The 15,840-nt window shown below is 39.3% G+C and overlaps 1 protein-coding gene across 1 annotated transcript in view; it reads left to right on the top strand.

The window, feature by feature from the left end:
- galnt13 (UDP-N-acetyl-alpha-D-galactosamine:polypeptide N-acetylgalactosaminyltransferase 13) overlaps positions 1-15,840 on the top strand; it is a 29,961-nt gene that overhangs the window by 7,332 nt on the left and 6,789 nt on the right. The window contains exons 3-9 of the mRNA XM_053626986.1: positions 4,163-4,331; positions 5,800-5,966; positions 6,328-6,535; positions 9,057-9,227; positions 10,781-10,898; positions 11,553-11,733; positions 15,629-15,768. Coding sequence (XP_053482961.1) covers positions 4,163-4,331; positions 5,800-5,966; positions 6,328-6,535; positions 9,057-9,227; positions 10,781-10,898; positions 11,553-11,733; positions 15,629-15,768 — 1,154 coding nt within the window. The remainder of the gene's footprint in view (positions 1-4,162; positions 4,332-5,799; positions 5,967-6,327; positions 6,536-9,056; positions 9,228-10,780; positions 10,899-11,552; positions 11,734-15,628; positions 15,769-15,840) is intronic.

The raw sequence follows: 15,840 nt of genomic DNA, 5'->3' as shown, positions 1-15,840 counted from the left end.
AAGCCTAAAAAAAATTAAGTTTGTAAACAGATACCAGCTGTCAAAGTGCCCATGATGCTCCTTTGGAATGAAATCTTTAAATACAGTTTTCTCTCTTTTCACATTTCGGTATAGCCAGACTTTAAAATGATATAAACTGAGATAGAGGGAAAAGAGAAACATATTTCATTCCAGAAAAATATTGTAACTATGTATAGTAGAAAATTTCACCATGTGAGAGCTTTTCCCAAGCAGTGAGACATATGGTTATTTAACACCCAATTTAGCAGGATGGAAAACTTCACACTCTCAGTAATCATCTTCTATACTGTATGTTTGTTCCAGTGACAGCTAAAATGAATCGTTGTTGCATAATGATTCATTTCTGTTCTATAAATGCAAGATTTAAATGATTACATTTGGGTGGTGATAGTTTGACTAGTGAAAATGCTGATTGGCTATTCAATTTAGAAAACAACTAAAGTGCTACAAACCTAATATCAAGTTCTGGTGATGGGGGAAAATGACAAGCAACACGGTATCCCACAACCAAAGTGAACCAGCCTGTCTAGAAGACATCCATCCATTTTCCATACCTCTTATCCTACACAGGGTCAGTGGGAGCTTGGAGCCTTTCCTAGGGAACTCGGGGTACAAGGTGGGGGACACCCTAGACAAGGTGCCAACCCATCGCAGTGCACAATCACACACACACATTCTTACACTGCGGACAATTTAGAGACGTCAGACAGCCTACAGCGCAAGTCTTTGGACAGGGGGAGTACCCAGAGGAAAATACAAACTCCACACACACTGAGCACTGACACAGAGAACACATCCAGCATCAGTGATTTCTGTAGAGAGATGACTACATGGTCTTGTTTTACGTACATACTATTCAGTCATGTATCGGTTAGGCTTGTTGAGCAGTTTTATTTGAGCACACCGAGTAAGCTGCAAGGCCATGTTCTTAGTCAATGTCCAAAAGATGTTTACGAATTGTGGGATCGGTTTCTCCCTTTATTCACTTTCAAGTTTTTAAACAAGTTTTCATCCACTCCTGGCTGTAAAATCTCTCCAAACAGTTCTCTGGCAATGTGACTTGATAGCTTTGCTAATGGATTTCGCTGTGATGAATGAGCCTCCCTACTGCCAGTTCCTTGCTGTATAATCCACAACATCACTGCTTCCTTGTCTTTACTTGGATGCTGTCCCTAATAAATAGGTTTACGACTGTGAGATAAGCGGCTTTTCTGGTTCAAACAAGGGACTGTTGCAGCTCCTGAGGAAAAGTGACTGACTGAGCATCATCAGAAAGCTATTTGGGAGTTAAATAGGCAAATGAGGTTTAAGCAGCCTTGTGCCAAGAAGAGCAGGGCTTAGAGCGGTGACAGTCTGTTAGCCATTCAGGTTTGCACTGTTACTGAATTGTGCCAGGTGGAAGGTTTTGTGCTATTTAGGTCATTTAGGATTTTGGTTGTAGGCACCGACGGAAATAGACGACTTATGGAGCCTCCTAATATGAGGTTTAAAGTTAAGGTTAAGAGTGGAATTTGTGTCATTTTTATATTTGGTGGCCAATGTATTCAATTATCTCAGATTCTTTAACATGAAGTTAAAAGAACAAGACGTCTTTAACATAATCATATTAAAATGACGTGGAAATATGTGTGACAACATACAAGCAGTGAATGTTTTTAGGGCAGAGGTAAATTAAAAAATATATTAATTGTGTATGGTGTCTGAATGATGCCCTGCAGCATGGAGGCTAATCATTAGCATCTAATCTAAGAATAAATTGCTTATTTACTTTTCGGATAAATACAGCAATGCACACCACTTACCTTTGCACCAGAATTTCTGTCTTACTGACTGACTCTCCATTGGTGTAGCAGATATGTGTAAGAGTTGCTTACAATTGTATAATGCGTGTGAGTATAGAAGACTACTAGAGTATCAAGTTACAAGTTACTTCTGAAATGATTCAAATGAAGTGAAAATCCTGAATCTCAGGGCAATTTCATACCTGGCTCTTTTGAAGCGTTTGTTTCATAACCTGGTGGGTTTTCTCCCATGGTTTGGTTCGTTTAGACATATACTCAGCAAAAAAAGAAACGTCCTCTTGCATTCAACTGCTTTTATTTCCAGCAAATTTCTTAACGTGTAAATATTTGTATTAAGATAAAAACATTCAACAACTAAGACATAAACTGAACAAGTTTCACTGACATTTGATGAACAGAAATGGAATAATGAGTCCATGAACAAAGGGGGTCGATATCAAAAGTAACAGTCAGTATGCGGTGTATCTGGCCTCCAGCTGCTTTAAGTACTACAGCGCATCTCATCCTCATGGACTGCACCAGATGTGTCAGTTCTTGCTGTGAGATGTTCCTCCACCAAGGCATTTACAAGTTCTCCATCACGTCTCGGGGGGACACATGGTTACATGTAATTTTCCACTGCAAGGACGATCAGCTCTCCTTCCTGTCTCCCTGTAGCACTGTCTTAGCCGTCTTACGTTACAGACATTGCAGTTTATTGCTCTGACCACATCTGCAGTCGTCATGCCTCCCTGCAGCAGGCCTATGGCATGTTCATGCAGGTGAGCAGGAACCCTAGACATCTTTCTTCTGGTGTTTTTCAGAGTCAAAGGAAAGGTCTCTTTAGTGTCCTAAGTTATTGTAACTGTGACCTTAATTACCTACCACCTGTAAAAGGCTTCTGCAATTCTCCAGCTGTGATCCTTGGAGATTTTTTATCCACTCAAACCATCCTCTTCACAGTGTGTTGAGACAATATAGACACACGTCCAATTCCAGGTTGATTCATAACATTTCCATTCGACTGGAACTTCTTAATTATTGCCCTGATGATGGAAATGGGCATTTTCAATGCTTGTGCTATTTTCTTATAGCCACACCCAATTTTGTGAAGCTCAACAACCTTTTGCCGCACATCACAGCTATATTCCTTGGTCTTACCCCACTCACAACGCTGCTTTGTGAATGTATATATTTAATGAGGACTTTGAATCTGGCATGTATACCACCACCCAAAATTCAGTGTAAGGATTTGACATTCTGTTATCTGTTATACTAGGGCACCTAGTAGTGAATAACACCCTGAAGATGACTTTTAAAAATTACTTTTGTGTATTTTCTTTTAAAAAAAATCTGTACTGTTATTTAGAGCCTTTATTTCTTATTCAGTTCAGGTCTTCTTTAAGACATGTTTCTTAGACAGTGATGCAGGAAATATTTCACTCCTCTCTATGCCATTTTGAGGATCTGAGAATGTGGAAGGCCATACTAGCCTAGGTTTGCTGTGTAATTTTTAGCATAATCTGACCTATCCACCCGCCACAGACCATCGGGTTAATCCTAGTCTTTTTACATCGAAAGCTTTGGAATCATTTGAGGTCTCATCTTGGCTGGGTTGTTGTGGAATCCTCTTAACTGACTTGGTGTAGATGGGCTTCCAGTATTAGCAAGATGGTATGATAAGCCTCTAGCAAGCAAGATTGCCCTTAGAGTGTGAATGGGTGTTTGAGTGTGTGTGCAACTGTGTGCAATCCCATCCAGGGTGTTCCCTGCCTCGTATCCTGAATCCCCTGGGATATGCTTCAGGTTTCAGATGACCCTGTGTAGGATACGCAGTACAGAAAATGGATGAGTGGATTATACACTGCGATACAGTAATCAGCATGATTCAGTGAATAAAGTTATTGCCTTGTTGCTATTTATTTTTTAGGCATTACATTTTTTTCCTACTTTAATTTATGTCTCATTTGTAGCAGTTGACTACGTAAAGTTTAAACTATTATCATGCATACTTTTGCCAGTACACACACTCTGACCCTGTACTGTACATTGATATATTTGTAATTATTGTAGTGTAATGCTGCTAAAATGATTTGCTATGTAGCAAAGCAGCAAGTCACAGTCCAAGGGTGGCCTTGCAATGTACTGTAGCTGACATATTCTATAACATGGATCAGTGAGTCAGAAAAGCTGCTCACTGCAACACTCTTTTTCAAAGACATTTCGAACTCAGCTTCCTGCCTACACTCCATGACTAAAAGTTCAGTGGTAATCACAGTGCACATGGCCTAATGTTGGTTCCATTCTGCCAAGTGCGTTGAACTGAATGCTTAATCTAACCTTTTACCTTTGTTGCACAGCTGTGATGTCCCGAACTCATGAGGGTCCAGGAGAGATGGGGAAGGCTGTGATCATCCCGAAAGAGGACCAAGAGAAGATGAAGGAACTCTTTAAAATCAACCAGTTCAACCTGATGGCCAGTGACATGATAGCACTCAACAGAAGTCTGCCTGATGTGCGATTGGACGGGTGAGCATTTAGGATGGTTGGGTTAATTGTGTTTGAGTGTAAATCTTTGTGTGTGTGTACATGTTAGCTGAACCACATTAATCATACTGAGAGCAACCACAAAGGAGATTCTGTTCTCATTTACCCCATGCTGTATACGCCAAGCTACACACGTGCATTAGGAAGGAATTCTATAAGGATAGCATTAATGTGTTTTTAAATATAGAAACCCTTTTTATATACACCCTTGTGGCATTACACATCTCAAATATAGCTCCCTTTTTTATCTAATAGCAAGCTAATTTCATTTTTTTTTTTTGCAGGATATGTTATATAAAGTGCAGAGAGGTGCAGTCATGTTCTTAAAACTATCAAACTGTGATTGTTTTCTCTCCTGCCAGCTACAAATAGATGTGAAAAGTCTTTGTTTGTTGAAACCCAAATCCCATTTGTGGAGCATAATGAAGAGCTGTTAGGGTGGAACATGACTGCATTCATCTCGGGTCACTGATTTACTCTGCTGTTTTGTTGTATCCATTTGTTAACAGCCTTTCTCTCTCTATACACTCTTATCTCAGTTTTACAACAATATGAGCACCACTTCTTCACATTTTTCATCTTTAAAGCATATTCTTCATTCCCCAGACCTCAGTGGAAAACACAGAGCTAGCATTATGGCTTTAGGGATGATAACAAGGAATGTACAGTCTGCTTTACAGTACAGCATTCGGAACAAAACTACTTGAAGCGAGAATTGTAGAAAGGTTGAAACATGACAGTGATGTATACCACTCAAATCAATAATACACCACACAGAGGATCATCTGGATTACTCAAGAGTGTTGTAGTTTATTAAAAGCAAGCCTGCAGATACAAACTGTGCTGCCGTGTGACATAGTTTTATGCCCTCTTACTGAGTCATGCCGTTGGCATCACAGAAGGGGAGAGATGGAATCCTGCTGTCATTACTCCTCATGTCCGCATCTCTTCTTCTGACCTCACCCGTCCTCAGTCTCTTTTACTCTCTCTATTATCGAGCCATCTCCATCTCTAATGTAACCTCATGCTTTATTTAAGATCTGAAAGTGACAAACCCCCACTGGTCTCTGTATCTGCTAGAGACTTAGGCATTCTGTTGGGCAAAGGAGACTCTGTCCTTGCCATTAGCATTTTATATGAAGTTTTTCTGGGGTGGAAGTTTGAATTTATGCACACAGTTCCACAAATGAGTGCACACTGTGCTTTAGAATAAGTTATTCTGTTCAATATATGCATCGTGCAGACTTTTGCTCCTTGCCTTATTAATATTACATGATGGTGTCAGCCGAGGTTGCACTATTATATATGGCCTGGAACAAATATTACCTGCAAATTGCTATCCAGTTAAGATTTGATCATCCAGCTGGAACCCAATTCGAATAATGAGTGGTAGATATCAAATAATGGTGACGTAGCCACCGAAAACATTTATTCTTCTTTTCTCACTAAGGTGTAAAACAAAGGTATACCCCGATGACCTGCCCAACACCAGCATTGTGATTGTTTTCCACAACGAGGCATGGAGCACTCTCTTGCGTACTGTGCATAGCGTCATCAACCGCTCTCCGAGGCACCTGCTGGTGGAAATCCTACTGGTGGATGATGCCAGTGAAAGAGGTAATATGAATGCTGAGCAACTTAATGTGTGTATAAATTATAGTTACACTCCTGATAATGGACATACTTCACTATATGGTACCTTTCCATTGCTGGAATATTCTGAAGCTTCAACTTTAAGAACTTTAAACTTCAGAAAATACATTAAGTGACAATACATAAGCGGATTACATTTGTCTCATGTATGCAACTGAGCAGTTGAGGGTTAAGGGCCTTGATCAAGGGCCCAGCAGTGGTAGCTTAGCAGTGCTGGGATTTGATTTCCGATCAGTAGTCCAACCACTGAGCTACCACTGCCCTCCAGTACAGTTCTGAATGTAAAAGTTCTGACATTTTTCACTCTGTGTCATGTCATTGGCAGATTTCCTAAAGAAGAAGCTGGAGGACTATGTGAAGACACTGGAGGTACCGGTGCGGATCTTGCGGATGGAGCAGCGTTCCGGTCTGATCCGTGCGAGACTGAGAGGAGCAGCTGCTACCAGAGGTCAGGTTATCACCTTCCTGGATGCTCACTGTGAGTGCACACTGGGCTGGTTGGAACCATTGCTCGCCCGCCTTAAAGAAGACAGGTGAGTGTACCTAGTGAAAACAGCCGAACACAGCAGATTATAAAGGGTACAATGGCAAAAAAGAAATTATTTTTGGAATAACTGAGCCTTTGCCAAAAAGGGTAGTTTGCAGTTACATTTGCAAAGTTTGTGAACCCTTCAGAATGAACAGGAGTTCTTCGTTAATTGCTCATGTAATTAAATCACAATTATAAACTAACACAGTCTACTTACAGTAATGACAAGAAAACTAAACACACTATTTATAGATTCTGACTGAAGGTTTAAAAAATTATGTGAACCTTTGGGCTACTGCTGCATTCATGTCTTTTGGGAAAAAAACATCTGAGTGTGAAAACCATTTATGCCTACTTAAGAGTGAGAATTTTTACATTACTGCCTGATGCACCTCCTCTGGTGCCCATAGGATTACCGCTCTTCCTTCAGCCTTGCCAACATGCGTAATGCAACCAAGACCATACAGAGCTTCCCAGTGACTAAGGCTGTGACAAGCCGCATGCTCAGTGCCACTGGTTCCATATGGCATAGGTCAGCTGCAGGGTCGTAAATGTAATTGCAATGTGTGAATGCTTTCAGGTCAATTTAATTAATGAGCCCAGACAGATTATAGGTGTGGATTAGAGAGGTCACTTGCTCTACAAAAAAAAGGCACGCAAGGTCAGGTTTCTGCTTCATGTCTTCTGTTCCCTAGTGCTTTCAGGATGGGATGGGACAGAAATTGAACTTTGGTCAGAAATGTACAAATCTGTGTTTTGAGGAGAAACATCACTGCCCAGCAAAATCAAAACCTTATCCCAGCTGTGAAGCATGATGGAGGTAGCATTATGGTTTACGACTGGTTTGCTGCCTCAGGTCCTGGACACCTTATGATCAACTAAAGGACCAATGGGTTAAAAACTGCATGGGGAATGTCAGGGTAGTGGTCGGTCACCACTAGAAATTGGATGATGTGAAAAGACAATGACCAAACCACAAGTAAATCATCATTAGAATAATTTAAAATGAAGAAAATGTTTCTTCATGTTTTGGAATGGCCATGCTAGCATTCCGAAATGAACCCAATGAAGATGCTGTGACATGACCTGAAGAGGGCTGTGAAGTCCCTGGATTACTGAGGAACTGTTTGAAACCGTTTTTTAGGATGAATGATTTAAAGTTTGTTTGCACAGTTGTGTTGGTTTCATTAGCAACTACAGGAAATGTTTGGTGGAGGTTATTGCTGCTAAAGGAGTTTCCATTAAATACAAGGGTTCACACAATCTTCTAGACTGGACTTGAATGATTGAAAACATGAACAGTGCAGTTGTGCAAAACATGTTTGTCTGTTATTATGATTTGGATGAAGATTGGACCACGTTTTATGAGTAATTAATTTAGAAATCTGCATATGGTTCAAAAATGTTTTGTTGAAACTGTAAATCGAGAAGACATCAAGTTAATAGCTTTTGTATTTATGCTCTGTTTAATGGCTTAAAGGGATTATTAATAGAGATTTATACAACAAAGACATTGGGTTGTGCTTCTGATTTAAAAGAAAAAAGAGAAAAGTTTGTCAATGCCCTTGTAATAACCCATGGTGTATAATCTGTAGCTCCATTCCTGATATTGGCTATTACAGTAGTAGAAGATAATGACTTTGCCCTAGTTTAGGTCAGTACATTACAGATTATTTTAGCTTTTACTTTAAGATTTGTTACCACCTAGTACACTGAGAGTTTCCTCTCTGCATCTTTTAAGTGTATCAGACGTATGATTTTCTCCAGTCTAATCCAGTTCCCCATTAGAAAGTGTGATACACTCTCTTGTCCTTAAGTGCTTCACAGTTGCCTCCCCTCTCTCGTTTATTGCCTTTTTACACACCAAGGAAAGACTTTTAATGCTGAACACACAGCATTAGAATTACATTAAGTGTGTATACCCTGTTATATTCCCTGACTCCTAATGCACTTCACTATGCACTCAGGTAGTCTAATTTCTAACAGAAAATACGCACTTTCTATGTGTGAAGGAGCAGTTGGTGAATAAAACAGTTTGACATTTCATTTTGTTAAATCAGGGAATATAAGACGAAGTCTGTTATTCAGGTTTGTGCAATTGGTAAAGTGGTGGCTCAGTGTTTAGGGCTCTGGACCACCGATGGGAAGGTTGTGAGTGTGAATACTGGTACCTCAAGTTCGAGTCTTTGATCAATGGCCTTAACTCTGCTCAGCGCAATTGGAGGTTGCTTTGAATAAAAGTATCTGCCAAATGAATAAATGTAAATGTAATGTAATGTCAGGTGTGATGCTATGACTATAGTTGGATTTGAAGTGATCATAATCAGTTCCTTTCAGGTATAACTCACAGCAGTTGGCATTTTGTGGGCATGGTGTTGTATAGCTCTTGTAGAGAGCATTGACCAGAGGATTCTGTGTATTTCTTTTTGACCTTAAGCAAGGAAATGAAATTGCCTGTTCCTCCCTGAATAATCTAGGACCAGATATGTAACTCCTCTTGGTAAAATGAGTTGAAACCATTGTAGGAAAGCTGTGGTCTGCCCCATCATTGATGTCATCAGTGACGAGACTTTTGAGTACATGGCGGGCTCGGACATGACATACGGAGGCTTTAATTGGAAACTGAACTTCAGGTGGTACCCTGTTCCTCAGAGAGAGATGGACCGACGCAAAGGAGATCGCACCTTACCCGTCAGGTGAGTAGTAATGAACTTGACAGCTTTGCACACACCAGGTTTCAAATTCTCTTAATACTCTTATTACTAATATAGATGATTTACTTTACTCCGTATAACATTTCTGGTGATGTCTTTGGTTCAGGAGTGTCAAACTCGTGAGAACAAGAGCTGACATAACTGCGAACATAGCAGTTTGTCATGTTGATCATCAGCTAATCTCAGTACCAAACAGCTGCTGCAGTAGCTTCTAAAACGAGTTTCTTTGAAGCTATAGAACAATGACTCTTGAAGTGTTATTTTGACTTATCTTTGACTTATGGAGGTGGAGCTGATGTCTAGTCCAAAATTAGATTCCTTCTGTCTGTCATTACAAAGCAATTACAGAGCAAACAGAGGCCTTTACCTCAGACTTCACACACAAAAAAACAAAAAACTAAACATATAAATACAGATCAATTATATTTCAGGTCTTCAGGTTAGCAAGTGCCAGATTTGCAAACATGTATTCCCTGACATGAGTAAGATATGGCCTGAGATTATATTCCTCAAAACACTCTGTTCAAGCTTGATTACTTTAAATGCCATGATTGCACAGTGTGATGTAGAAATGGAATAGTTCAACCAGTTAATAGCAAAGAAGGTCTCCAAGAGTGAAGGTTTATCTTTTACACCCACAATCTGCTTTTGGCCTTCAGGTAATTTACTCATTTGAGTGATTAATGATGGTGGGGAACCACTGGAAGGAACAGAGAGTCACATTCATCGGGAAGCTTTAGCGTGTTCGCTAATGGTGAATCCAACCTTTCTCATGTAGCTGTCCATTTCTGACCTTTTTTTTCTGACAGACAGTTTGCCCTTTCAACCTCTTAGTCCTCAGGAAATCTGTGTTCTTTTCCTACATGTCTTTCTTGAGGCAGTTCTTTTTAATTGCTCATATTTTGGTACACATCAGCCTGAAGCTCTGAGATGCTTCAGATGATTAAGGAATCAAGTTAAGAAACAAAAGAAGAATTTTTAAAAAGCAATTTAGCCTCAGCTACTGCAATAACTCATTAGAGCTGTAATGATTTTACTATTATAACAGCATTTAAAGGCCTGAAAGAGAATAGAAACATTTTCATTTGTTAACGTTCAGGAGAAGTGATATGAATAGAAGATTATGATTAGCCTTTCGGTGCTTTGGCTTTTAGCTCATATTTCATGTGGCACCTTGGGGAGTCGCTTTCTCTTCTCCACCATCTGTAATCACTGCAAAGCTTCTCCATTTCCAGACAAAGTGCTCCCATGCTTGAAGTGGATGGAAACATGGCACTGAGCCAGTGGCTTTCCTCTGAGAAATTAGTCAGACCATATTGGTGGCTTTTAAATGGGAATCCTGGAATATCATCTGCAATTAGCATTTTAAAAATCATTTAGACAGCCAGTGGCTAGATGCATATCCAAATCTTTGGGGATACATGACTGCCAATACAATTTTTTTTTTAAGCAAAGTAATAAGGTATGTTTATATTCAATTGATTTAAGCTGTTTAGAGAGTAAAGATGATTTCCCAATGTGTGTTTATGTCTTAGAACTCCCACCATGGCTGGCGGGTTGTTTTCTATTGACCGAACCTATTTTGAGGAGATTGGCACCTACGATCCCGGGATGGACATATGGGGAGGAGAGAATTTAGAAATATCTTTCAGGGTATGTCCACCATTGCATGTGTGATGGCAGTGTACACTATTATTATTGTTATTAAGCACCATGATTGACAGCTCATTACCATGACATTGACTCAGGGAGCCAAATTCTATTAAACCTCTGTTGCACTGATAAAGGTCTGAGCTTGTCAGTTATAATGAAGCATGACTTAATCAGGATAGAGATGGTAATTATTACAACCCCAATTCTAAAAAAGTTGGGATGCTGTGTAAAATGTAAATAAAAACAGAATGCAATGATTTGCAAATCTCATAAACCCATATGTTATTCACAATAGAACATAGAAAATATATCAAATGTTTAAACTGAGGAAATGTACCATTTTAAGAAAAAAATAAGGTCATTTTTAATTTCATGGCTGTAACACATCTCAAAACTTTGGGATGGGGTGACAAAAGGCTGGAAAAGTAAGTGTTACTGAAAAGAAACAGCTGGAGATTAATTGGCAACAGGTCAGTAACATGATTGAGTGAACACAGTTCGCCTATATGAATAACATATAGGTTTATGAGATTTGCAAATCGTTGCATTCTGTGTTTATTTACATTTATTTACACAGCGTCCCAACTTTTTTGGAATTGGGGTTGTATTTTATGGTACTGGTAATCACTTACCAATTTTGAGTGTGCTGTGTAGATCTGGCAGTGTGGTGGCTCTCTGGAGATCGTCACGTGTTCCCACGTAGGCCATGTGTTTCGGAAGGCGACACCTTACAGTTTCCCAGGTGGCACTGGCCAAGTGATCAACAAGAACAACAGACGGCTGGCTGAAGTCTGGATGGATGAATTCAAAGACTTTTTTTACATCATATCACCAGGTAACCCATGGCTTTTTCTGTGTGTACTCTATTTCTCAATCGATTAGCCTTTCAGCATAAATGAATGATTCCTAGAATACACTGCACGCTGAGTAATTTCCTGTCTTTTGCCTTTTGCGTCCTTACATTAGAGCGCCGCATTGTGCTATCTATAAATAGCATGGCTGGCTAATTTGCATCAGTTGCAGTGCTCTTGCGGAAGAGGGTAATTATGTTAGTGTTTAACCTCTTAGACTAATGCTAAGCCTGCATCATGAGACTCCAATCAGTTTGGTATTCATGATTAGCATTCAAGTTGATGTTTCCCTTTTATATCTATAACCTTTTTTAGCATAATGTCTGGTTATGTGGTTTATTTAGGCGATCTGTATAGCTTTTTTGTATATTATTGATTCTGTCACTTGCAGAAAGAAGACCGAACTGAAAAACTGCTTGGAAAAAAAACTGGCTGTACTTTTTAAGACATAATCCAGGGTTTCTTTAGTAGCAGATCCTTTGGTTCAATTTATCTTGTATGCATTTATATAAATTATATTCCTGACGGTGGCTCAATGGACCAGACACTAGCTACAATGTTATAGACATTGAGTCAGAAACGGAGGAATTTATGCAGATTTTTTTTATTGATTTTTCATTTCCCTCTCCGATCTGATTAGTGAGGTGATGATAACAGAATGTTTAAATGTTTAACAGTGAATGGACAGACAACTATGTGTTTATTCTCCTTGCTTCAAAACAGATATATTTCATCTGCAAGCTGATGTGTTGCACCACTATAACCATGAAGAACCACTACAAAACTAACCATGGTCACTTCGAGTCTTATTTATAGGCATGAACTAATCACCAGGGTTAAAAACGTATTCCGTTACAGTTACAAATTACTTCACAAAAAATGTCATCGGTAACGTAATCCAAGTATCACAATATGAAAGTAATGTAAGCTGATTATTTTTGGATTACTTCAAGGTCACATATGTAAATAAAGTCAAGGGAAAATAAATATGATCTAAAATACTTTTATTTAGAGCTTATTTTAGAGCAATGTTAGTTCAATGTTGGGATGTGTTTTAATAAAATAAATAACTTTAATACACTGAAAAAGACAAAAAGACACACTATTAGCATCACACAAATATATATAAATATAAATAAAATTAGTTTCATTCTTTTGAATGTCCATGGGATAAAATAAAAAATCAGATGCTATGAGTGCACCTTCTGCCACAATTCACATATTTGAATGGCCATGTTATACGAAGCAATGTAATAACATGAAATAAAAAATTACCATATATGGCCATGGGCATTGTTTCGACTCAGGACAGCTGTCATTTGCTGCTGTGTTGATGCCGTACACAACAACGCTTCACCTTTGCATGTTTGCTGAGAGTAGGATAATGGTTGAGAGGTAGAATTTGGCCAATAGTTACTGCAAGCCTATTATAATGGACCAATTGGTGTGCGAGAAGGCGAGAATTACAGAGAGGAGTTAAAGCAATGCAAACATGCACACACATGATGAAGTATTAGGCCATAAGCACATCATAATGAAATTAAAGCCGAATCCCGGATATTTTCTCAAATTTAGATGCTTTTTTAAGGTCTGAAAAAAAGGACATGTATTCCCCAAGCCTGCTGATTACAAATGCCTAAGCATTAAAAGGAAAACGTTGTCACCATTTAGTAAACCTGTCAGTTGGTGGCCCTTTATAAACAAGACATTTTATGTAGCTAGACATTCATTAACCTTAGTTAACAAAAGTTAACCTTAACAAAATTAACCTTAGTGGAGTGTAGTGTTGAGCGATCTTCTCTGTAATCAGATCATCCTATGGTCAGCCTATGGGATCACCGATACACGATATTATCACGTATTTATTTGCTCATCTATTTATAAATTTATCTACTTATTTATTGTCTTGTTTCGTTACTAATTTATTTAATTATTTACTTACTTGTATTATCACGGGAAAGCGAGCCAAGTATCGTCTTGACATATTGTCAAAGGCATCAGCTATCCCCGATATCATCCTCTATTGGCACAACCCTAGTGGAATGCCCTTGGTGTATACTGACCCACACTTCAACCTGTTAGAAACTAGTGAGGTTAGTGTGTCTCTGTGGCTTTGTGTGCTGATGTGGCAAATCTTTGTGTTGGCCTTGCTAAATTGGAGCACTTCATCAGCTGAGCCTCCCACAGTGTCCCTCTAGAGTTTTTTTTGTTGTTGTTACTCAGCATTTTTCAGTAGCACATCAGCCCAAATATTTTCCACTTAAATATCACACCCATCAATCACAGAAACTGCTGCTGACATGGGCTATTTCTGTGCTTGTGCAGCAGGGACCTGCAGGATCTCACCCTGCTACTGTATCTGCCATCTTTTATTCATTCCTGGCTTTGTACTAAGTGTCACTCAGCATTCAGAGAATCGTTCAGTTGTGCTCTGCTGCTCACATGTTCATGAGCAGTGTACTTCCTGCTTCCATGGCACATGAGGGTAACGTAGTTGTCCAATAACCAGGTCATGCTGCATTGTTTAGTAGGGCAAGTAATATGATTTGTTCGTGATTGCTGCCTCTCCTGTCACTGCCACAGTTGGAGAGAGGAGGTGTTTAGGGTATGCTGAGAGTGAAATGTGGTAACGTTGGTGGTCTAAGAAAGGATGGAGGGGGGAGGGTTGGTGAGAGGAGGAGGGATTACTGTAAATATATCCCATTGGAGGAGTCCTCTGTGCAGAAATGATAAATGAGCTTCTAGGTTGGGGGCAGCACGAAAGCCCTGGGTGGCGTAGCCAGTGTAGATTTACAGCTGTTGCAAAGAAGAGAATTGGTGAGGTGTTGGCAGGTTGTCATCTTAACTAATATAGTATTAGTATAGTGTATATGTAGTATTCATCTCATATATTTTAAAATAAAAATAATAAACAACAGATGTATATTTTCTTTGGGAATTTATTATATCAAAAACAGAAACAACTTTAAAAATAGGTGAACTTATAAGAAAAGAGAAAGCTTTGAGTCTTAACAGTGTAAGAAATTTGATACTGACGCTCCCCCTAGTGGTTGAGGGAAACTGATGCATTTTTGAAGCGCAAATCTTCTTTTGGCTGCTCCTGTTAGGGGTTGCGTTTTTCAGTCAAACTTTATTGAAAGATTTAATTCACATTACATACATCTTAGGGGTTACCACAGCAGATCATCTGTCTCCCTTATGGCAATCCAGTTTATGATTCACATATTTCGATTTGGCACAGGTTTTACACTGGATGCCCTTCATGATGCAACCCCGGACCTGCACTAAGAGTGCAATAGCTTGTGCAATCCCAGTGGCTGGGTTTAGGTGCCCAAGATGGGGCTCAAACCCATGACCCTGAGATTAAGGGTCTACTGTCTATGGACAGACACTAAGCCCTAAACAGAACCAGACTGTATTAGCTTTCATTATACCAAAGCGCTGTTGAATTCTCAAATCTGATTGGTCAAACGGTATCAACTAATATTTATACCACATCTGATTGGTCAGAATGATGTTGTTTAGTATTCTATAGCAGCAGCTCTGACAGTAGTCTCTACTGTCATTCAAATCACAGGTTTATATTAATGCACTTGTTCTAATACGTCATCACGTTAGTTCTTAAAATGTGAGGGGAATATTATACAGTATAATATTGATCCCACAAACTTTCTCCAAATATTAAAATGATTTAAAATGGCTCTATATCTAAAATCTGATGCATGCATCCCAGGACTTTCAACCAATATCACTGCTGTTTCTTTCCAGTAAAGTTTCAGAACACACACACACACTATGCACAATATCACGTGTTTAATGTTTTTTTCATGTTCTCCCTACAGTGCTGTGCAGAATAGTAATAGGTGTGTATTTGTGCAGGTGTGGTGCGAGTGGACTACGGAGACATATCTGCTCGCAAGGCTCTGAGAGAAGCTCTGCAGTGTAAACCTTTCTCCTGGTATCTGGAGAACGTCTACCCTGACTCACAGATACCACGCAGATACTACTCACTTGGAGAGGTATACAACTTTCTGGGCTCATGTTACTTTATTCCAGTATTCCCTGTTAGGTCTGCTGCATTATAGGATTAA

Source organism: Ictalurus furcatus, chromosome 6 (assembly GCF_023375685.1).
Source record: "Ictalurus furcatus strain D&B chromosome 6, Billie_1.0, whole genome shotgun sequence".
In the NCBI taxonomy this organism is placed as follows: Eukaryota; Metazoa; Chordata; class Actinopteri; order Siluriformes; family Ictaluridae; genus Ictalurus; species Ictalurus furcatus.
Note: the sequence above shows the minus strand (reverse complement) of the source record. Positions and strands in the feature narration are given on the sequence as shown.